At 37.8% G+C, this 25238-nt stretch overlaps 1 protein-coding gene across 3 annotated transcripts in view; it reads left to right on the top strand.

Moving 5' to 3' along the window:
• The window catches only part of RTN4 (reticulon 4), a 74900-nt gene that overhangs the window by 10520 nt on the left and 39142 nt on the right, over positions 1–25238 (top strand). The window contains exons 2-3 of one of the 3 annotated variants that reach the window (XM_053924904.2): positions 13085–13141; positions 13823–16240. The exons of 1 other annotated variant lie outside the window; for it this stretch is intronic. In XM_053924904.2, the coding sequence (XP_053780879.1) occupies positions 13085–13141; positions 13823–16240 (2475 nt within the window). The remainder of the gene's footprint in view (positions 1–13084; positions 13142–13822; positions 16241–25238) is intronic. One more of the 3 variants, XM_053924905.1, reaches the window with a different exon arrangement.

Below are 25238 nucleotides of genomic sequence, written 5' to 3'. Positions count from 1 at the left end.
TGGGCCCTTAGCAGTCAATTTAACTCAATTCTTGTTCTGTCCTTCCCCCAGCCCCCAATCCCCAGCAACTGCTGTTCGGGTTGTTTTCACCGTGTTCTGCCTTTCACAGAGCATCATATGAATGGAATCATAGAGTATGTACTCTTGCGCCTGGTTTTTGCATCCAGTTATTTTTTCACATTTTTCAGTGATGTTGCAGGTATCAGTAATTTGTTACCTTTGTACTGCTGAGTAGTAGTCCAAGATAAGAATATACCACAATTTAATTATTCATTCATTGTTAATGGGCATTTGGATTACTTAAAATTTTTGGCTGTTACGAAAAATAGGATGGTACAAACATTCTTGTATGGGCCTTTTTTTGTGAACATTTGTTTTCATTTCTCTTGGGTAAAGAGGGTAGATTTGAGTAAGAGTAAAATTGCTGGTGTGTCCTCCAGAGTGGTTCCACGTCTACCAGCACTGTGTGAGAGAGGGTGGCTTCACGTTCTCACCAACATGTGACATTGCCAGTCTTTTTAATTTTAGTGGGTGTGTAGTTGTTTCTCATTGTGGTTTTAATTCAGATCTTCCTAATGACTAATGAATTAGAGGACTTTCACATGTCTGTTGGCTACTTGTATATTTTCTTTTGTGAATTTGTCCATCCTTACATTGGGTTATGTGTCCATTTACTTACTGATTTGTAGGAGTCTTTTGTCAGATTTGTACGTTGTGAATATGTTCTCCTAATCTGTAGCTTACTTGTTAATTTTATTGATGGTTTCTTTTGATGAGTATACTTTTCTGCTTTTGAAGAAGTCTTAATTTATCAAGTTTTCCTTTTATGGTTCATGTTTAGTGTGCTAAGACACCTTTGCCTATTCCAAGGTTGTGAAAACACTCTATATTTTCTTCTAGAAGCTTTATAGTTTTAGCTTTTATGTTTAAATCTGTGATCCATCTTGAATTGATTTTTGTCTATGGGAGAGTTTCAGATTCAGATTTATCTATTTTTTTCCATATAGATACTCATTGTCCCAACAAAATTTTTGTGGAGGAAATTTGTCTTTTCTCTATTGATTTGCTTTGGTGCTTTTGATGAAAATTGACCATATTAGTGTGTCTATTTAAGTACACAGATGCTTCTCAACTTACAGTGGTGGTTATTTCCCATAAACACATGGTAAGTTGAAAATATCCCAAGTCAAAAGTGCATTTTGACACTTAAAAATTGGCACGGACTTTCTCTGGCATTATTCCATGTCTGTTTTCATAAGTGTGTCTAGCATGCAGTGTGGGAGTAGGTGGAAGAGTGGGACAATAAGGAAGAGGTGGAGAAGAAGGAGAACAAAGATTAGCTCATTAAATGTGATTTTTTAATGCATTTAATACACTTAACTTACCAAACATCATAGCTTAACCCAGCAGAGGTTGCGGCTGATCTGAGAGATACAGATTCTTCTTAAATATTGTTATATGTGTTGGGTGCATAGGTTAAAGCTCATGACTAGCTGCACATTTGTACATGACTAATGTTAAGCCACAATGTTTAAGCTGTCAGTTTGGTTATAACGTGTTTCATCAGGGTGTGCGATACTCGATAGTCAATTGTATCTGAGAGATACCACCTTGAGCATAGCAGTATTGTTTCTGATGACTGTTACAAACATTTTGCAAAGCCAACTACTGAAGATTCTGATTAAATGATGTTAAAGATATTTTGGGGGTCATGTTTTTTAGCAATATCCATGTTTCTGTTATTTGAAAAGAAAAGTTTTTATTTGTGTTTAGTAAGTTCTTTAGTCATTTCTAGATTGCAACTGTAAGTAAATAAAGTCATGTATTTTATTACATAAATAAATGCAAATTTGCAGTGTTTCAAATTTCCTCCCCCCCTGCATTTCAGCACATACTGGGAATGGCTATCTCTCTCAGATACACACAGCCTATGTTGTAATTTTTTTTGACTGCGTCTCTGCAGGGTTAACCTAGCCTACCTTAAACACTCTGGGAACTCTTTACTTTGCCTGCCTGCACTTGGGCAAAATCCTCTAACAGCGAACACGCTGTAGAGCATCAGTTGTTTACCCTCCTGGCCTGGGAGCTGCGGCTGGCTGCGGTGTGCTGCCACTGCCTGCCCAGCCTGACCAGAGAATTGTACTGCGTGTTGCTAGCCTGGGAAAAGATCCAAAATTCACAGTATGGTTTCTACTGAATGTGTGTTGCTTTCCGTAAAGTCAAACCATTGTGAGTCAAGGATGTCTGCATCTATCTTGTTCTGTTGATCTATTTGTCTATCCTTATGCCAATGCCAGACTGTTTTAATTGCTATAACTTTACAGTAAGTCTTAAAATCAAGTAGCCTGAGTACACCAAGTTTTATGTATATTTTTTTCCAAATTATTTTGTTCTTTCTAAGCCCTTTGCATTTCCATATACATTTTAGGACTCACTTGTTCGTTTCTACAGACTGCCTACTAGGTATTTGATTGGGATTGTTATTGAGTCTAGAGACTAGTATGGGGAGAATTGATATCTTAGGGTTTGAAATTTTGCCCTACAACGAGCTAACAAATTCACCTGCCATAGTTTCATGGATGTCGGCAGAAGACACAGATGCCTGGGTAAGAGCCAAGGGACTTAATTACTCACAGCAGTGATCATAGCCAGAATATCAGCATTTTCTTGCACAGGTGCCCTGAGCCCCATTTCTCATTGGGCAACACTGAGAGGGCCAAGTGATACTTGCACTTGTGTGAGTGGCATGTACAGGAGAGCAACCTTGGGCTTAGAGGAAAGGAATGTCTCACTACCTAATCAACATGCCTGCCTTATTATTGCTCAAGAGGAAGACACTGTCTCCACCTCCAAGGCTGTTTGAAGCCTCCTGATCTATAAACGTGAGATATATACTATATATATATATAAAATACTTAGGTCTTCTTTAGTTTCTCTCAGCAGTGTTTTGTAGTTTTCAGTGTAGAGCTTTTGTATTTCTATTGTTAAGTTTATTTCTAAGTATTTTATATTGTTTGTTGCTATTGTAGATGATAGTTAAAATAGTTTATTTTTCATTTGTTAGTTGCTGGTAAGTAAAAATACAATGATTTTTGTATACTGTTCTTGTAACAACCCTGCATTTTTCTAAATTCACCTAGTAGCTCTAGTAGGGTTAAGTAGGCTTTTTTTTTTAACTGCAGAATTTTCTGACTACACAGTGCTATTGTTTGAAAGTTAACATTATTGTACTTTTTCTCTTCTGATCTTTATGCTGTAAATGTGGTAATAACGCAAGTACAGTGAAATATGTAAAAAATTCTTTGCTTTATTCTGCCTTGTGAAGGAATGTGATTAGGCTTTCATTATTATTATTATTTTTTTTTCTACATGTCCTGACCCATAGGTTGAGAAAGTTTCCTTCTACTCTTGTTGAGAATTTTTATGAAATAGGTATTGAATTTTAACAGATGCCTTTGGTATCTATTGAGACAATTATATGACTTTTTCAGGCTATTACTATGATAAATTTCATTGTTTGATTTTGAATGTTGAACCAATCTCATATTCCTGGAATTGAACCCTTTTGGTAATGAATATGCTTTTTATGAATTGCTAGATTCAATTTGCTAATATATTGTAAAAGATTTTTACACATATATGTAAGGGGTACTTTTCTGTAAATTTTCTTGTAATACCCTTTTCTGATTTTGGTACTAATATATAAGTTTGTACAATGTTTTGGGAAGTATTTGCTCTTCCTCTTTTTTTTTTTTTAACAAGTTTGTATAAGCATCCTTAGATTTTATAGAATTTACTAGTGAAACCATCTGTGCTCGGAGTGTTCTTCATGGAGATGGTTTTAAATTTCAAATATACTTTAAGTAATATAGGGCTATTTAGATTTTCTCTTTCTTCTTTGCCAGTTTTGGAAACGTATGCCTTTCAAGGAATTTGTCTATTTCAACTTGATAAATAGACATCAAGGAATTTGTCCCTCTCCTAAGTTGTCTAATTTATCAACATAAAGTTGTTCGTAATATTCTCTTACATTTTTAAGATCTGTAGTGATAGTCCCTTTTTTATTTCCATTTCTTTTATATCTTTTTTCTTGTTAGTTTTATGGATTATCAATTCTATTGATCTCTTTATTTTTGGTTTCATTTATGTTTCTCTGTTGTTTGCTTGTTTTCTATAACATTGGTGGGTTTAACTCACCCTTTTCTAGTTTCATAAGATGTATGCTCTTTGACTTTAATCCTTCTAAAAGCAACTAGAGCTATAAATTTCTGCCTAAGCTTGCTTTAGCTGTATCCCACAAAGTTCCATTGTCATTTCATTTAAAATATACTTTCGCCTGTGATATATATACTGTGATTCATGGGTTATTTTAAATTGTATAGTTTAATTTCCAAATACTTGGGGGTTTTCCAGGTAGTTTTGTTTTGTGGACTTCAATTTAATTCATGTGGTCAAAGAACATAAACTGATGTCAGTCTTTTTAAGTTCATTGAGGCTTGTTTTACAGGCCAGGAAATGGTTATCCTGGTGAATGTTTCATGTGTACCTCAGAAGAATGTGTGTTCTGTTGTTGTTGGAGTGCTCTGTTAAAAGTCAGTTTAGTTCATGGATAGTGCTGTCTAAATCATCCGTGTCCTTACTGATTACGTGCATCAGTGTGTAGTCCATCAGTTTGTTGAGAGTTGAGTGTTAAGATTTAAAAATAAAAGTTAGAGATTTGTCTGTCTCCTGTTGTTGCTTCATGTGTTTCCTCTGTGCCTTTCCCGTACACCTTGAGTGTTGTTAATGTGTATTTAGTATCATGTCTAGTTACTCCTTTGTCATTACCGAATGCTCCTCTTTCTCTCTGATAATCTCTAGGTGATACTCCTTGTCTTTGAAGCACTTGGCTCAACATTAATATAGCCACTCCAGATTTCCTAGGATAAGTGCTTGGATGATGTATCCTTTTAGATTCTTTTTAACTTAGCTGTGTTCTTGCATTTACAGTGCGTGTCGTGTAAATGGCACACGGTGGGGTTTTTATCTAGTCTGAAAACCTCTGCCTTTTAGTCGGGGCCATTTACATTCATTGTAATTATTAGTATGGTTCATTTAAGTCTTTGTTTTCTCTTTGTCCCAACTGTTGTTTGTTTTATGCTTCCATGTATTTCTTCCATCCTTTGTGCTTTTATTGCTAATACATTTTCTTTCTACAAATATTATTGTATGTTGTAATGATTTGAGCTTCAAAAATCTGGTATCTTTAAAGAAATTAAGAAATGAGAGTATTTTGTGTCTACTCACATATATACCATTCTACCATTATCATTCCTTCATGAAGACCTAGATTTTTATCTGACGTCATTTTCCTTCAGTCTGAAGAGCTTTATTTAAAGTTTCTTGTAGTGCAGGTCCCTTGGTGGTAATTTCTTTCAGCTTCTGTTTTCATAGTTTGTTTATCTGATAATACCATTATTGTCTTAATTTTCAACAATATTTTTTATGAATATAGCCAATCTTGTTATTTATGAAAGTTACATTTTATAAAGTCACAGAAAACACTGAATTAGCCAACACTGAATCATTGCTCCTAGGGGGGAAATACAGGGTTAGGTTCCTGACGACCTCTAGTCATAGCATTTTTGTTAACCAGTCTATATATAACTGTGTTTTACCTGTGTTTCTATTTTAAAACATTATTTACTGTACATTGTTGATTCATTAACATTGAACTTACGGCCAAGAGCATTGTAACTCATGCCTGAATGAAGTCTATCAAACACGTATACTTTGTAAGGTACATCACGACCTTTTTGTGGTTCAGGACACTAGACAGATCTTCAGCACTGTGCTTAGAAGCCAATTTAAACACCTAAACCACTAACAAAAGCCAAAAAAATTGTGAAAAACTGTGGCACTAAATAAGCTGGGAGAAGAACCTTTGTTTACCTTCTGAGAGTTGAAACAAGGAGTGGCAAGGGCTTCCTTTTGTGCCCTTACCTGGGAAAGGTGTGTTGGGCGCCTGAGTACTTTGCTGCTCTGAGCACGTGTGCTGCTGTGAGTGTTGATTTGGGGATTACCGGTTTAGCCAGTAACAAATTTGCAAGCAGGGAATCAGTGCATAATAATGATCGAGTGCATATAATTTCAGGTTGTTGATTTTTTCATCATTTTAAACATGTCCATTATCTTTTGGATTACCATTTTTTGCTGTGTATAATGTGACCTTTTTGCCCAAATTTTTCAAGGAAAAGTAAGGATATGCATTATACATGGGTATAATGGTTATATACCATAGGTACAACATAACCCTGTGTATAACGCGCACAAAAACGTGGGTGTGTATTATACACAGCAAAATACGGTACGTTATTTTCAGCGAGAAGTCAGGTCATTCTTATTGCTGTCCCCTTGCCCTTTTCCTATTTTAAAGATTTTTCTTTATCTTTGGTTTTCAACAATTTGACCTCTACAATGTATTTCTTTGTGGTTTGTGTTTATTCTGCGTCTTGGATCTGTAAGTTGGTATTTTTCATTACAATTGGCAAGTTTTAGTCCATTGTATCTTTATTCCTTTTTGTGCGCGTGTGTCAGTCACTATTGCCTGTTGGGGGACTCAATTCCATATACTGTAAATGCTTCATTATCGCGGGTCACTGAGGCTCTGTTCATTCTTTCCCCCCTGCTGAGAGTCAGTTTGGATAGTAGCTTTTTGTTGCTTTCTTTAAGCTTATTCATCCTTTCTCACTGTCCAATCTGTTCTTAAGCCAATCTCATGAAGTTTTCTTTTACTTAATGTAATTTTCAGTTATAGAATCTCATTTGGTTCTTTTTTCTAGTCTATATTTCTCCACCAAGAATCTCTGTTCATTCATTATGTCCATCTTTTACTGTATATCTTTAGGAATATCTCAATAGCTATTTTAATTTCCATTTTAGTGTTTGCTAACCCAAACTCTACATCTGTGTTTGTTTATATTGACTTTTTTCCTTGTGTATGCTTGTGTTTTCTTTTCATGTGCAGTAATTTTTTTATTTTATACTGGTTGTCATGGGTATGGTGTTAGTTTTGTTCTGTCAGGCAGTTAATTTTCTGGCAAATCATCTTGATCTTTTCAAGTCTTGATTTTAATGTTAGGGTGGGTTGAGAAGTTAGGAGTCTGCTGACTTTTTCTGTAAGGGTTGACCAGTATATTTTAGGCTTATGGGCTAAGCATTTTCTGTCGTAACCACTCATCTTAATACATAAGTGAATGGACAGGGCTATCTTCCATACAGCTTTAGCCCATGAGCCATATTTTATTGATTCTCGGTCTAGAGTATTCCTTACTTAAGGATTAGAGTAGTCCCACTCTTAAGGTGTTCCTTTTCCAGGGTTTAACTTTTACATTGGGATGTTCAGTAAGATCTCCCCACCCTGACTGGTCAAAATTCGGTCAGGTCTTCCAGCACAGTCTGACCTCCAGAATATCCATTCAGCTCACAGCTCTATTGTACTTTTCTCTGTTGTATTTCTCTGCTAGACCTTGCTGAATCTTGTTCTGTGGTTTTAAAGGGAAGAGCCAAATATTTAAAGGGAATCTCTATCCAGATTTATGGAGCTCCTTTCTTCTTCAGCTGTTCTTTACATGTTACCCTGCCCACAAATTTCAGGTAACTCAGGAGCCTCCTCGGCTTAGCAAGAGCACAGTACTCTTGGGTTCTCTTCTAGGGTCTTCTTCCTTGTGCCTCCAGGCCGAGGGCCAGGGCCCTCATCTGGTGCGCTTCGTTCTTCTCAGGAGTTACACTCCTTCCTGTACTGCCTGTCGTCCAATGTCTCAAGACAGTCGCTTCATGTATTTTGCTCACTTTCATAGTTAATGTTGGGTGGATTGGTCTGATATAATTACACATAGCTAGAAGCAGAAGTTCTCTATGGTTTTTAAAGTGCAGCTTGTTTTCCTTGTTTTATAAATAGGTTTTACTGACCAGTTATACATTTGGTTGATAAAAAGGCTTTTTTGAAATGAATATGTCAAGGAAAATACTGTTATAAGACTGTGTGGGCAGCCCTGGCCAGGTGGCTCAGTTAGTTGGAGTGTCATCCCGTACAACAAAAGGTTGTGGGTTCGATCCTGGTCAGGGCACATAAACTAGGTTTCGGGTTTGATCCCCAGTTGGGGCGGGGTGTATAGGAGGTAACTGATCAAGGTTTTGCTCTCTCATCAATGTTTCTCTTTCTCTCTTGTGAGGATTTAAAAGTGTGTGTGGACATTGGTGAGCTTGTGATAGTGTTGTGTATATATATATATTTTTTAATTGACAGTAATAAATTAAAAACTGCTATACCTCTTTTACTTAAAAAAAACTGATTTACTTAACAAGAAGAGAAATCTCTTCAGAGTGGACTTTAATTTTGAAACTGATCCTTAAAAGGATTCATGGACATGGACAAAGGTGTGATGATTGCAGGGGTTAGGGAGTACAAAGGGACTAAATAGTAATGGGAAAAAAAGTACAATAAAAAAATAAGTATATAAGAAAACAAAAAAGAAAAATGGATCCTTGTGTGACGGAAGTAAATAGCCTTTAAAGTAGGTAGCCCTGCTGCAGTTAATCTGAATTTACATTCTAGGTTTAGGCTTGGACAGAGAAATGAATGCAGCACTAGGGCAGACACGAGGAATAGATCATTTGGAAAAAGTTGTTTTGTGAATGGTACATTTCATACTGTCATTATAAGTAGTTTAGTGATTCTGTGCATTTTATTTTACTGAGGGTGATAAGGAAATAAACATGTATCTAATTATAGTGAAAAAGTTAAATTACAATTTCCTAGTGTTGTGACTTGAATAAGCTACTTAATTCTCTGAGCTTTAGTAATTGGAAATGTGGTAGAAGATTAACAAGAATAAGGTAAGGATGAGCATGTTTTAGAAAGAAAGTAAGGCTGAATGTGGTGAATTTTAGCGTTACTGGATTTCAACATTCAGATATGCAGGAAGGGGAAGCATGGGCTTGGTTAGGAACAATCCTGTTTGATTGGCAGAGATGACCGGTGAGGAGTTGTTGAGATCAGTTTAGACAGTTAAGTTGGGACCATATGGTGCAGGGCCTTATTTACCTGACTGAAGGTTTTGGGTGTAATTCAGTGGATAACTGAAAGCCTTTAAACGTTTTTGAGCAAGAGGATGTATAGAATTGTCCTTTTAGACATGTAAATTGATGGCAGTAGAGCAGAGAGACTTAATAGTAAAGTTCTGGCTTTCCTTTTGCCTATTAGTGAAAACCTTTTTTTTTTTTTTTTTTAAATGCCACTATGTTTTTACTTAGTATGGGTATAATTAAGCCTTTAATATTTATTATCTTTTTCTGGCTGTTAATTTAATAGCACAACTGAAGTTAATGATCAAAGTTTTCATTGTATTCAGTAATTAGAATTTGGCAATATGAGTAGATCATAAAAAGAGGGGGAGTTGTTATAGAAAGAGGGAGGATGTTATGTTTTTTTTACTTATTATAGTAGCCCTGATTATAAGATACTTTTATTCACCTGTGAAAATCAGTAATTTTTTCAAAAAATGTTTTATCCTTAGAATTTGATAACTACATATAAGTATTGATCAAATTTTTCTTTGAACATTCTTAATTTTATTAGATACTTTCAATTTCGAAATTTATACAAAGTCCAAGAAAGGAAGTATTGCAGCAGTTAAAGAAAAGAGTATCAACTTGTAAACTCTCTGGACTCAAATCTCAGATCCATCACTTTCAACTTTGTGACTCTGGGCAAGTTACTTAGCCTTTTTATGCCTCTGTCTCTTCATCTGTGAAAAGAGGGTAACAGTAGTACCTACTTGATAAGGATGGGTTTGAGTATCATAAGACTATCTGAATTACCTGTGTCTGGCCAGCATTAATGTCTGTATAAATGTATTATATTTGTGAAGTAGAAGCAATTAATCAGTAAAATATTTCAGATAATTACAGGGTATTTGCTGTTGACAATTGTCCTGTTTCAGGAGGTCAAACTGGAGGGGCTGAGGAAATAAGAATTTGCACCTATCGCAAATTCTTATTCATAAAGCACGTGACCCTTGAGGGTTAGAGCTGTGTAAGTCCCGGCTGCCCCACTTCCTAACTGTGCGACTCAGGACAGGGCAAGTTGCTTTTCTTTCTCTTGCCCCTCCCACACAACATTTTGAACTGTGTACTATTATTATCTTTATTTTATCAATGAGGAAATGAGGCACAGAAAGGTGAAGTAACAAGTTTCTCAGGGTTGCACAGTTATAAGTGCTTTGGACCCAGGGAATTTGCTTTCTGGATCAGTGGTTGCTTTAGCAGGAGTCTGAGCAGCTGTCCTCTTTTTGAAGGCCAAATGGCGGTGACCTCTTCCGGATCTTTTTGTAAGCGCTTTTAGGAATGCAGTACTTACTTTGTGGTTAATTTTGGATGGAATCTCACTTTTCAAAATGTGAAAAATTTTTCCTTTTCCTTTTTTTTTTTTTTAATTCAGTGAATATTGGAAATACCAATTTGTAAACTTTTTCACCTGGCCAGGTGCCAGGAATATATTGGGTTGGCCAAAAAGTCCGTTGTTTTTTCCATAAAATAAAAGACACATTCTTCATTTTCACCAATAACTAACGATTTGGATATTTTGGGTATGTCGGCTGTCTTCCCAGTGGTATAACAATGATTGTTCTCCATGTCTCGATTTGTTCGCTCTCAACTTCAGCTGATCCACCCAACCGTGGAGCATCGTCCAGCGAGAAATCTTCACCAAGAAACCTCACAAACCACTTTTGACCCATTCGATCAGTCACAGCACCTTCTCCATACACTACATGAATCTTTTTTGCATTTCAGTTGTGTTTTTACCTTTCTTGAAATAATAAAGCATAATCTGAAAATGTTGCGTGTTTTCTTCCATCTTCAATATTAGAATGGCTACACAAAAATTCACCAATTTTGATGTTTTTTTAAAATGTGTGCTGATATGACAGCTGTCACAATATAATCTAACAAAATTTGTCGAATGAAGTTAAAGGCAACTAAGCGCTACTAGAGCCATCTTACAGAAAAAACAAACGAATTTTTTGGCCAATGCAATAGTTTTTACTATAAGAGAGACTTTGTATTACATAGGAGTAAAGATACATTTAAAATTACATTAAATTTTTGACATAATTTTAGATTTAGTTTTCCATTTAATTTTAATAGTAACGTGTTTTAGTTTACTTTCCTAGTGGACTGGCCTTTTGATTAGTGGATTTAAGTCTAAGGCAACCATTGTGAATTTAACTCTCCTCTGCATCAAGGGAACTAGAATACCCTGGGAAGTCAAGTCCATGTTCATGATAGCCACATCTCTGATTTTTTTTCTATTGATCAACCTTGTCTAGCTTCTTCCACATAGAAGTCTCCACATTTATTATGTTTTCTCCACTAAAGGAATACCTTCCTGTCACCTCTCAGGCTACTTTGAATTACCTTTTTGCCAGAGGTCTTTCCCTAGTATAAACTGTAGAAGAGCTTTAGCTCAGGCTCTCCCAGCTGCAGGTATAAAATGACATTGTAAAGGTTGATATACCAATATACAGGGTGAGGCAGAAGTAGGTTTACAGTTTTACTGGTTGTATGGAAAATAATACAATAATTAATAATAATACAAGAATAAACGTTTGTGTACTCGCAACTGTAAACCTACTTTTCCCCCCCAACTCTGTATAGTGTGTTAGTTGGCTTGGGCTGCCATACCAAAATACCAAGGATTCAGTTGCTTTAACAACAGAAATTTATTTTTCATAGTTGTGGAGGCTGAGAAGTCTAAGATCAAGGTGCCAGCTGGGTAGGTTTCATTCTGAGGCCTCTTCTCTCGGGTTACAGGTGGCTGCCCTCTCACTGTGTGCTTACATGGTGTTCGTGCGCAGGAGTGTGCAGAAGAATGGGAGAGACACAGAGGTAGAGTGGGAGGGGTATTGTCACACAGGCAGGAGAAAGCTCTCTGGTGTCTCTTTTAAGCCCACTAAGTGGCCCTATCCTACCGTGGCCCTGCCCTCATGGCCTCACGTAACTCTACTTACCTCCCAAAGGCCCTTTTTCCAGATACCATCACGTTGGAGGTTAGCACTTCAATGTAATTGGGGGGGGCACAAATACTGAGTTCATAACATGTTGCATGTAGTGTGGTAAAGACAGTGGACTCTGGAGTTGACCTGTGTGAGTCTCACTAGTTGTGTATTGAGTTCCGTAACTTTTGTCACTCGTTTTTTTAATCTGTTAAATGGGGCACATTAACAACACTTGCAGCAATAGGGTTCTAAGGAGGAAAAGGAGTCCTTGCATGTAAAGCACTTAGAATGACAAGTAGCCCTCAGTGTCAATTTTGAACAAAACAAGACTGGTGATAATAATGATCTTCCTAATGATAATTAGTATTTTCTTTGTAGTTTGGACAATGGTGTATGGGCTGATGTTTTCAAAGAATAGTGTACAATGACATTTCATTCAAATGCATCTTTAAAATTTTGGCTTGATTAGGACATAATTATATAACAATGTGAGTAAAAGCTTTGGATGTGGTATGTTAAATGAGAAGAATTGTATCTTAAATCCATTTTGATACATGAAGTTTAACATAAACATGTTATTGCCCCTTGAAAAATGATAAGTTCCATGAATATCATTTAATCAGCTTTATAATACATTTGGTAATTTAATCTGAATTAATGGTATTATTTTTTTAAGATTTTATTTTTAGACCGAGGGGAAGGGAGGTAGAAAGAGAGGTAGAGAAACATCAATATATAGTTGCCTCTTGCGCACCCCCCACTGGGGGCCTGGCCCACAACCCAGGCACGTGCCCTGACTGGGAATGGAACCAGTGACCCTTTGGTTTGCAGGCCAGAGGTTAATCCACTGGGCCACACCAACCAGGGCATGAATTAATGGTATTACTAATGCTACTCCTTTTTCCTTTCCATCTGGGCTGTTTCTCTGTAGGTAAAGTTTTATGTTAACTCTTTACAAATTGAACCCTTGCTTGTTCCTCTTTTCTTTAGTCTCCTTCCAACTCTGTCTTGATTTCTGCTGAGGTTATATTCTATTTGTTTTTCAGATGAGACACTTTTTGCTCTTCCTGCTGCATCTGAGCCTGTGATACACTCCTCTGCAGGCAAGTTCTTTCTGCTAGCCTTTTATTCTCTGTGTGTTCTAACTTTAACTCTTTAGTTTGTTAACTCTGTACAGAGTAGTTTGAATTTACTAAAAAGTAGCATGGTTCCAATACTGTCTATTGAAAAAGTTGAAATTGCATTTTATATGCTATGTCTAAGAGAGAAATGGGCAGAACCTGGTTAATAATTGGAAATATGTAAGGAATTCTTGGAACCTTGATTGACATTTACATAGTGACTATTTCATTTCTCCAAATAAAATTTACTCTTATAGCTGAAAGGCTTGATGTGACTGAATGTCACTGTGTGGCATTTAATTCTCCAATGCCCTTTCTTTTCTATACTGTCAAACTGTCTTCTGAAATCCTCTTTTTTCCCCCCTCTAAAACGAGTTAAAAGTAGCTTTTTTAGTGATTATACTTGAGGTTTTTATCAAAAACTTGATTTATGTCTTTGCATAGCATATAATTACAGCTGTAGCCATACACAGGTTTTATTGACAATAGCTTTAATTTTTAGTAATGATTTCAGTCTACTTGTGTTTTCTATTAATTAAATATTACATTTAATTTTAGTTAATAGTAAGTCTTTACTAACACTATTTTGAATCTGCAATAAAACTTGCATTATCTCTGAGAACACTGGCATTCTCTAACTTTCCTTTCTGTCCATGGTCACAGAAAAAATTATGGACTTGAAGGAGCAGCCAGGTAACACTGTTTCCGCTGGTCAAGAGGATTTCCCATCTGTCCTGCTTGAATCTGCTGCTTCTCTTCCTTCTCTATCTCCCCTCTCAGCTGCTTCTTTTAAAGAACATGAATACCTTGGTAATTTACCAGCAGTATTATCCACCAAAAGAACAATTCAAGAAACTTCAAAGGAAGCTTCTAAAGAATTCCCAGAAAAGGCAAAAAACCCATTTGTAGACCAAGATTTCACAGAGTTTTCAGAATTGGAATACTCAGTAATGGAATCATCATTCAGTGGCTCTCCAAAAGCAGAACCTGCCATCACAGTAGCAAACCCTAGGGAAGAAATAATTGGGAAGAATAAAGATGAAGAGGAGGATTTAGTTAGTAATAACATCCTCCGTAATCAACAAGAGTCACCTATAGCCCTTACTAACTTGATTAAAGGAGAGAACAAAATTGTGTCTCCAGACAAAACAAAGGACAGTTTTAATGAAAAGGGAGTTATAGCAGGAGCTCTGTTGAGAGAGGAGTATGCAGACTTCAAACCCTTCGAGCAGGCCTGGGAAGTAAAAGGTAGTAATAAGCAATATAGTGATGTGCTGGCTCCTGCAGATAAGATAGAGAGCAAGCTGGAGAGTAAAGTGGATAAGAAGTGTTTTGCCGATAGTATTGACCAAACAAATCATGAAAAAGATAGTGAGAGCAGCAATGATGATACTTCTTTCCCCAGTACACCTGAGGCCACGAGAGATGGTTCGGGAGCATACATCACGTGCACCCCCTCCAACCCAATGGCATCCGAAAGCATTTCAACAAACGTTTTCCCTATATTGGAAGATCATACTTCAGAAAATAAGACAGATGAAAAAAAAATAGAAGAAAAAAAGGCTCAAATTGTAACAGAGAAGAATAGTGGCACCAAGTCATTAAACCCTTTCCTTGTAGCAACACAAGGTTCTGAGGCAGCTTATGTCACAACAGATAACTTATCAAAGGTGCCTGGGGAGGTAGTGGCAAGCATGCCTGAAGGTCTGACCCCGGATTTAGTACAGGAAGCCTGTGAAAGTGAATTGAATGAAGCTACAGGTACAAAGATCGCCTTTGAAACAAAAATGGACCTGGTTCAAACATCAGAAACTATGCAGGAGTCACTGTACCCTGTAGCACAGCTTTGCCCAACATTTGAAGAAGCCGAAGCTACTCCTTCACCCGTTTTGCCTGACATTGTTATGGAAGCACCAGTAAATTCTATAGTTCCTACTGCTGGTGCTTCTGTAGTGCAGCCCAGCTCCTCACCATTAGAAGCTCCTCTTCCAGTTAATTATGAAAGCATAAAACTTGAGCCTGAAAATCCACCACCATATGAAGAGGCCATGAATGTGTCACTTAAAATTAAGAAAGTATCAGGAACAAAGGAAGAAGTTAAAGAGCCTGAAAGTATTACTGTCGCTGTTCAAGAAACAGAAGCTCCTTATATATCGATTGCATGTGATTTAATTAAAGGAACAAAGGTCTCTACTGAACCAAGTCCAGATTTCTCTAACCATTCAGAAATAGCAAAGGCCGCACCGCCAGTTCCTGACCATTCTGAGCTGGGTGAGGATTCCTCACCTGATTCCGAACCGGTTGACTTATTTAGTGATGATTCAATACCTGAAGTTCCACAGAAACAAGATGAAGCTGTGATACTTGTGAAAGAAAATCTCATTGAAGCTGCACCTGAGTTAATGTTAGAACAGGAAAATAAGGAAAAACTCAGTGCTTCACCACCGCCTAAGGGGGGAAGGCCGTACTTGGAATCCTTTCAGCCTAATTTAGACACCTCAAAAGGTACCTTATCACCTGGTGAAGTTCCAGCATTGGCCCAAAAGGAGAAAACTCCTTTGCAGATGGAGGAGCTCGGTACTGCAATTTCTTCAAATGATGGCTTATTTATTGCTCAGGAAGCAAAAATAAGAGAGAGTGAAACATTTTCAGATTCATCTCCAATTGAGATCATAGATGAGTTCCCTACATTTGTCAGTTCTAGAACTGATTCCTCTAAATCAGTGAGGGAATACACTGACCTAGAAGTAGCCCACAAAGGTGAAATTGCTAATGTTGAGGGTGGAGCCGGGCCATTGCCTTGCGCAGAATTACCCCGTGACCTTTTCGTCAAGAATGTACAACATAAAGGTGAAGATAAAGTCCATGTCCCAGGTGAAGTCTCCAAAGATAGGTCTGATATTTCAAAGGCACCCTTACTGCCTCCAGCGGTTCCTGCTTTGGCCACTCAAACAGAGATAGGCAGTGTAGTTAAGCCCAAAGTTCTTGTGAAAGAAGCCGAGAAAAAACTTCCTTCTGGCCCAGAAAAAGAGAACAGATCACCATCTGCTATATTTTCAGCAGAGCTGAGTAAAACTTCAGGTAATCAGTCCATACATTGTTTTGTGCTTTCTTCCCACCTTTTGACTTCCCATGGAACATCCTACTACATTATGTGTAGTACGTTACATTCATGATGTCCAACGCATCCTATTGATAGGAGTATTTTTCTCCTGTCTCATTAAAGGTTTTAGTGCTTCTCCTACCCCTCTTGTATTCATCATTCACCCTTGCTCTTAACTTTTCCACACAATTATTCATTGTTCATTTCTATACTGCCAGGGAACCAGAAGAAAATGTTTGTTAGAACTGGCTTCAGTGTTTATTTCTCTCCTTTGCTTCAGTGTTTCCCGATTAACATGAAGAGCAAGAGGCGTTAAAATATTTGCAGATGCATTCTTTTCTGGGTGCAACTTTTTGTTTTCCCAGAAATTAATTCTCCTTAAATTTCTAATGAAAGAACATTTCCGTAACTTTTCTAGTATTTTCAGTATGATGCAGTATTTCCCAATAACAGGTGTGAAGTTATGCCTACTGAGTCGTACACATTTTGTTGAAGAGTGCAGATTGAGGTATGCTATTATGAACTTTCCTGACAAGTACTGATTCCCATTTTTGCCTTTGACTCCACATCTTCCATTACCTGAGCTGTGTAAAGTGATTTGCCCACATCCCTTTTATTTAGCATTCTGATTTAGTCGTGTGAAATAGGTAATGGTTGTGTGTGTTTACTGGGTATACTTATATACCGGAGATGGGTAGCACTACTGGCAGAGAGTCCAGTGTAGAAATTGTGGCCATAGTCTAAGAAAGAGGAGATTACGGACATGAGGTAGTGGGGTGAGCATGATGACCTGGGCCTTGGTGATTGATTGGATATGGACGTGAAAGATCAGGGGAGGCGTTAAAGATGGACTCCACATGTGCAGACATGTGGGCGGCAGTATGAGAAACTGAGTTAGGGAACGTGAGAGAATGAAGTGGGTTTCAAGGAGAGAAGATACAGATATAAATTTTAAATATGTTGGTGTTAAGGTATCTAGGGGACATTCAAGAAGTGATAGATATTATACATGGGAAGCTCTTGAGAGTGACTTTGCTTGTATGTGTATATTTGCCATGGGCTCAGGGATAGTAACTAAAGCTACAGATCAACTAGGGGCAGCCACGAGAAGAGGAAGATTTAAAGGTGGAAGGATTGGTTAGCATTATCCCATACTAGCTCACTTAAAATAAGGATTGATCATTCATCAAAAAGAAGGGAAGGTGTTGGCCTGACAGTAGCAGATGGTGTGAGTGGGCAGCGCTAGAGCTGAGGACCCAATGGGATTTGAGAAAATAGATGCTAAATGTTGACAATTTTAAGAAGTTTGAGAACGTGGAGAGTGTTAGCAATGCAAGGGGTGGCAGAGTATGGGGTTGAGGAAGAGTGCCCCCCAATTTTTTTTTTAATTGGAGTAATGTCTAATTGAAGGTACATGTAGAGAGTCAGAGGGGAGGGGATGAGATCAAGAACTCAGGTGGAGGAATTAGCTTATAGTGGAGGGAGAATTTTGAAGGACTTTGATTGTAGTGAATAAGAGGAAAATGATAGGTGTTGATATGCTAGTGTTTTGTAGCTGGACGTTGAGGGCTTGCTTACGTTTATTTGTTAAAGCTGTGTGGTAGGTCATTGCTGAGAAGGAACTGTACGTGCTTGGGCGGAAGAGACCTGAAATACCTTCTGAGTAGGGACACAAAGGTATTGCAGGAAGAGCGCAGTCAAGGGTGAAGGGTAGTCTGAGTGGTAAGGTGGCTTTTCTGTAACAGTGCCCAACAGCCTTGGTTCAGAAAGGCAACTGCTTGTACTGACTCAAGGTTGTTTTCCGGCCCAGTGGAAAGACAGCAAGTGAAAGGAATTGAAGATAATAGAATAGCAAGAGAATAATTTGAAGTGATGGGTTTTATCTAAGTTGAAGAATGTAAAGAGGAGAGGAGAAGGAGTTGGTAGATAAGAGATTGGAAGATCAAAGAACGTGAGGTCCATATTATATCTGAGAGCCAAGAGTAGTAGTAATAAATATGAATACCAGAGTGAGAGGTGGCTGCAGTTAAAGTAGGATTGTGTGTGTGTTCGAGGTTGAATTTATAATTCCAGGTTGTTAATGGCCAGGGTCTGGCCTTGAGGCAAGGGCTAAACCCGCGTGGTGTGAAGGTTGCTAGAGGTAAAGTCAGGTAACCATGAGGCTGAGATGTTGGCTGCTCTTACACATGACACTGAGATCACCTGGGGTGATGGCGGGACTTGGGGTGGACAGGAAGATTGGGAGTTCAGGACAAGAGACTTCGGTCAAGGGCTGGGAGGCAACCGGCAGGATGGTGGATGGAAGCAGTAAGGAAAGATAAGGAATGACATCGCTGAATAGCTGAGACTTGTGGCTGAGGCCTCAGAAATAGTGGTCTGGAAGCGCAGTATTCGTGAGCAGGAAGGTACTGACTTCCCTTCCTCTCCTTCCTGGATGCAGGGTTTCAGAGAATAAACCATCTTTATTGGAGAGTTCCACAGGGAAGGCAGTATCCTCAAGGAAGAGCCAGGTTTCTGTGAAGGGAAATAATGGAAGGAAGTGTTCAGTAAGGTTGAAGATTGGGGGAGATGGTTCACAGGGTAATGGAGGTTTCTAACAGCAAGATAAACAGGCTAGGGGAAGACAGTAAGAAGAATGAGCTGCCCACAGCAGCGTGGCGACCACAGTGGGGGTGAAGACCAAGGGTAAAAAGGAGACTGAGATACAGTCCTGCCCCCGTGCGACTTCCAGTTGGTATAACACGCCAAAATATATGTTGGTGTTTTTGGACAAAATTTATCATGAAAAAATATCAATAAGGGATCAAACTCTGCATCATAATATCTTGCCCATCTCCTTTACAAAATCAGTCTTTCCTCCCAAAATTAAAATTGAAAAAAATTAAAATAGTACAAAGAATGTTGTACACTCTTCATCTAAATTTACCCTTTAACATTTCCCCCAATTTGCTTTAACATTTATGATCTTATTCTACAGATAACTAGATATGGGTACATAAATACATCCATGTTTTTCCTGGACCACTTGAGAGTAAGTTATATACATTGTTTTATCCTAACTACACGGTCCAGCACAAATAATGCCCTTATTTTATGACAAAACCTTTTATTACAAAATCATAAACTTGTAACTCTGTAATATAACAATATCACACTCAAGCACACCATATAACGTTTTAGGTGAAATGTTCAAATCAAAACTATAAATTATTACACCCATATTATTACCCTACCAACCACACTCAAGCAGGCCTCACTTCTGCAGGACCCTGTATTTTAAAAGGAGATAATATTCTCTTACATACCCTCAGTCCAGCTTGTACTTTCATAAATTCACATTGATACAGTACTTTTTTTAAATCTACCATTGGTATTCCAAGAGGTTGTGTTATGACCTCATAATGTCTTTATAGTGCCCTCTCCTACAAAATCCAGTCTGAGGCCAAGTTTTACATTTAGTGCTTATGTTGCTTTTGGCTCCTTTAATCCTGAACAATTCTAGTTGTTATCTCTTAGGACATTAACATTTTTGAAGAACAGAGGCACTTCTCCCTCTCCTGTTTTTTTTAGATTTTATTTATGTATTAGAGGGGGAAGGGGTGGAGAAAGAGGGAAGCATCAGTGTGTGGTTGCTTCTCTTGTGCCCCCTACTGGGGACATGTCCTGCAACCCAGGCGTATGTCCTGACTGGGAATCGAACCAGCGACCCTTTAGTTCACAGGCTGACACTCAGTCCTCTAAGCTGCACCAGCCAGGGCTTCCTCTCCCTTTTTAATAGAACATCCCTCATTTTGCATTTGTCAGATGTTTCTTAGTGATTAGGTTGAGGTTATGGATTCATGGCCAAAATGAAGAGGATGTGTAGTGCCCTTATGGTATTATATCTGGAGATACCCACTATGCATCAGTCCCTCATTGAAGAGGTTAATTTTGTTCTTCTGGTCAAGGTGGTCCCTGATTTCCTTATTGTGTAATTAGACTTTCTTCCTCCCTTACAACTTACTGAGGGGTGTCACTTCAAGACCATGCAAATATCCTGCTCCTCATGAAAATTTCCTCCCTAGATTTATATCCATTGATGATTCTCACTTGAGTCAATCTTCACTAATAAGTTTGCAAATTGATAATTTTTGAATTCTAACATTCCTGTACTTATCAATCAAGCCATGGCATTTTACTATTAATAAGAGCCCCCCTTTTCCATGAATTAATTAATTAGTTAATTATCAGTGTAGATCCATGGATTTCTATTTTATTCCCAATGGTTCATAATTCATTACTTAGGTTGGTTGTAAATTGTCCCAAGTTTGGAGGATGTCTCTTCAAGTTGGCTCAAGGACATGCAGCTATCTGTTTTGGAGGTGGCGAGGGAAGCACTTCCTACTTTTGTCAAGTGACAAAATGCTGTAGGCTCATCTTAGGCCTTTTCTGCCCCCAGACCTGGAGTCAGCCATGTCTTCAGTGACCCCTTCCTGAGTCCTCTCAGTGGGGAATGGCATTCGAGGTCAAGAGCTGGGTCTAGTGGTGCTCCTCGTTACTGTGTGGTCTTTCCATTTTAGCCCTTGCGGTGGACAGAGCTAGCTTACACACGTCCGTATGTACAAATAAACATAAGTACATACACATACTTATGACATCAGGAATTCACACAGATACTTGCAGTCCATTCCCAGAGAATGATTTTTCTTCCCTCATTTCATATTGGCATGTTCCTTCTATAGTGAAAACCTGGTTGCTAACACCACCAAAACACTTACTCATTTGCTTAATTCTTTAATACATCTAAAACAGTTTTAGACCATTTTTGAATATCACTGTAATACACATAATAAAAGAGTTCTGGATCATTTTGCAAATCTCCCTCTCCCAACCTTGCCCAAGACTGAATGCGCATTGTCAAATACAAGTTACTGAGATTAGTACTCCCCTTCTCCCTTTCTCCGCCTTTAGTGTGGTTATAATACTCATTTGAAATACAGTTAGATTAATTTGTTTCTAAGAACAGAACCTGAATTTTCATTTTCCCTGGAGAAGGGAGGCTGCCATCTATGGGAAATCTAAGCACCATCCACTTCCACATATTCATCGCATTTAGTCTTCACCATAATCTGAAAGAAGGAACCATTTTATGGATGACAAAACATTAGGGATGTTAAGTGACTTTCCCAAGGTTTTACATAGTAAATATTATAGTGAGCACAATACTTTGGAGCTTCTACAGTGTTCCAGACAGTGGGCTTTTTTATGTATATTAGTTCTTATACAATTCCACAAAGATCCTTTTTCCAACAGGTGAAGAAGTGGGACTCCAACGTAGGTTTTGGTCCCCTCTCAGGTGTTTCCCCATTTTGGAATGAGCAGTTACTGTTCTAATTTGGGCAGATAACCAAGGTGCTGTTTTTATTAACTACCTGTTGTGGTGGGGGTATTAATCAATGCAAGACATTTTTTAAAAGTCCAGAAAGTTGGTTACCGTGTTCTTTTTTCTGACGTGGTCTTCCATCGGCAGGGATGTCCGAGGGAGGGTCCCATTCTGTGGCTCCCTGTGGAGACTGGGTAGCCCTGTGGTGATGGACAGCTGCTGTGGGTTTGGTGGTACACGGGGAAAGGTGCTAATGTCTTCTGTCCACACTGCAGAGAGCTTGACTTCCTGATAGTGATGGCTTAATATGTATTTGTTGGTTGCTTAGTTTGCCACTAATGCACACCATATTTTCAGTTCATAGTCAGAATATAGATTGTTCTGCTGGCCTATTAGAACTATTGGTGTTTTAAATGTGTTCACAAATAAGCTGTTTTTGATGGTGTTTGTGACTAAAAACACTTATATGTTAAGAGCTTATAAAATATTTACTATATTGCCTTTGAGCTTTCTCACTGAAGAATTGTAGATGCAGTGGTACCTCAGTCAGTACTCATCAGCTTCAGAGCTTGTCAAACCTGGTACTCATCGCATTTTGACCAGAACAAATGTTTCAGTACTTGGTGCTTGCTTGCTCCCCGTCGCACTTGGTAGAACTTGTGTGAGTTGGGACGCCATGCTGCAAGGGACAGTGCTTCATCAACCTTTGCTTGCTTGCCACTCATCAGAACGAATTAACAAGTACCGAGATACCACTGTATTAAGGTTAGGTATTCTCATTAAAAATATTTTTAGTGAGCATATTTAAGACATTTCAAAAAAGAAATTGTCGCCTGAGGATGTATATATATATTTTAAGAGGAGAGAGGAAGGGAAAGGTAGAGTGAGAGAGAACAAGGGAGTTGGGAAGACGGAGAGAAACATCGATGTGAGAGAGGAACAGGGATCCGTTGCCTCTCTTGTGCACCGTAACCTAAGTACGTGCCCTGACCAGGAATCGAACCCCCAACCTTTGGTGTAGGGGACGGTGCTCCAACTAACTGAGCCACCCAGCCAGGGCTTTAGGACATTTTAAAATAATTATTAGTTGGACTTTGATGATGAGAGTGAGCAGTTTATATAATAAAAGTAAATTTAAGTATTCAAAAAAATTAAACTTTCATAAATTGAGCAAAGATACCTTCAGCTGGAAGGCTTTTAGTAAATGTACAATGTACCTAAATTAACAACTGACTGTTGTTGTTAAAGGAATCATCATATTTATTTGTGGCATTGTCATTAGTGAGGATTCATTTAGTGCTTACTGTGGGCTTAATATTTAATACAAATTGCAAATAAATATGAAATACTTATTTGTCAATCTACCATAAAAGATAGATACTGCGAAATATAATATGATTGAAAGAACTATACCTGGGATATTTTACAGGCCTGAGTTTTAATCTGGGCATTATCACTTGTTAGCTGTATGACCTTGGGCAGATACATTGATCATTCTGAGCTTCAGGAATTTTGGTGGTTTGAACTTCTGTCAAGCAAGGCTCTGGTGACTCAGTGAAGTCAGAATGGCAGTACATGAAGCATCTGAAGTACTATGTGCTCATTGTAAAACCTGAGAAATAGAACACTGAGATGAACGTAATTTGTAATCGTGTTGTCTGGACATCGTCATTGTTAATATTTTAGAGTATATTCTAGTCTGTTTTCTATGCATATGGACACTTCACAAATGCAGTGAAAAATCCATTTTGCCAAATTGGGATTATATTTTATATATTGTTTATAACTTAAAAAATTAGTATATAATGCCAACATTTCTATTTGTCTTTATTCTTCTGCCACATGATTTTTTAATGCTTAGTGTTCCTTGGCTATTGGATATAGAGTGGGACCTTGATTATCAGCTTAATTCATTCTGGAAAACTGTTTGAGAAGCGATTTGTTTGAAAACTACATCTCCTCTGTTTGTCGCCTGAGAGATGCGTGGCAGGTCACACAGGTGTCAGCGTGAAAGGGTTGTTGGGTAGAGGATCGAGACCTGAAGTTTTGTCAGACAACTGAGACATTTTTTCTGTGGACAATTTGGTCGAGAACAGACTTGTTCAAGAAGAACCAAGACGTTCAAGAACCAAGGTTTGACTGCAATTTAATCCATCAGTTTGCTGTTGTTGGACCCTTAGTTTGTCTCACAACTTTTTTATTTATAAATAATTCTGTTACTAACCTCTTTATATTTAAATATGTTTTACATATCTCTGAATTATTCTTTCCTACAAATTACTAGAAATAAAACTCTAGGTACATAGTTATGAGCGTTTTTAAGAGTTTTGAAAAATTGACTATCAGAAAAGTACTACCCCTTTAAACAGTAAGAAAACATCCATTTCTCTATTATCACCAGTTGATTTTTGGGGTAGATAATACTTTCACACTATACAAAATTCAAAAAGTACAGTGATAGTAGGTCTTCCTATTTTAAGTAGACACTTGGCGCTCCTTCCTAGAGTCACTTACATGACTTACTTGTTAATGGATTCTTCCAGACATTCCCTACTTGCCATTTAAAAACAAAACAAAACAAACCTTTATGAGTTTGATAGGTTAAGGTGATACGTTGGTGTTTTGATCTTTGGTTACTAGTGAAGGTAAGCACGTTCCATATATTTACTGGCTATTTGTATTTGGTGTGTGTGTGTGAATTGCCTGTTCATATCTTTTGCCCATTTTAAAGTTAGATATTCATTTCTAAGTTTGAGAGTTCTTTATATACAAAGGATGCAAATCCTTGTCATGTTACATTTGCCCTCAGTTTTCTAAAGAATTTTTATTTTGCTTTACATTTCAGTGGACATTTTAAATTTGTAAATAGGAAAAACTATAGCTTATTTATATGTTCATTTTTACATTTAATTCTGATCTATTTAAAATTGATTTTGAATTCTGATCAGAGATTGTTTTATCCCACATGCTTTTTGGTGGTGAAATTGTTTTCCCATTCCCATCATACTTAGTCTAATCTACTGCCCTAGTACCCGGAAACAATCCTAGGGAACACAGGAACGCACGGAAAACCGAAAACTGAGAACGCTCCGCCCCATGCACACCCTGGGTTGGCCCGACAGCTGTACTGTGGGTGTGGGTGCCATCTAGTGTTGCAGATAGAACACCAAGTCTGTGGAGCGCTCTATTATTGACCGTATGGAATATATGCAGTTGGGCAGAGAAATTGAGCTGTGGATATTTGCCTCACACTGCAAATGACTTTACAGAAGGATTTTGGATCTCGGCACATTGCACTGGGCCGAACAAATGGTTGAATCACACTGTTCCAACGTTATGAAACGACGTTAATGGAAACGCAAAGGTTTTAAAGTTTCAGAGCCTAATGGCTATTAACTTTAAATTCCAAATTTAAAAATGCTTTGGCTCTTTTGGGATATCTGTATATTTATTTTAGATTATAATACAAGAAGTCAGCATTTTTGTAGTTCTTATGGAATAGTATCACTTTCAACTTTACAGACTTTAGTATTCATTTTTTAGCACCTTATGTGAAATTATTTATAGACTCTAAAAATGCTCATTTTTTGACATTTTAACTTGTGTTGTTATTC

The sequence above is a fragment of the Desmodus rotundus genome, chromosome 5 (genome assembly GCF_022682495.2).
Source record: "Desmodus rotundus isolate HL8 chromosome 5, HLdesRot8A.1, whole genome shotgun sequence".
NCBI lineage: Eukaryota > Metazoa > Chordata > Mammalia > Chiroptera > Phyllostomidae > Desmodus > Desmodus rotundus.
This window is presented reverse-complemented; position numbering and strand designations above follow the sequence as displayed.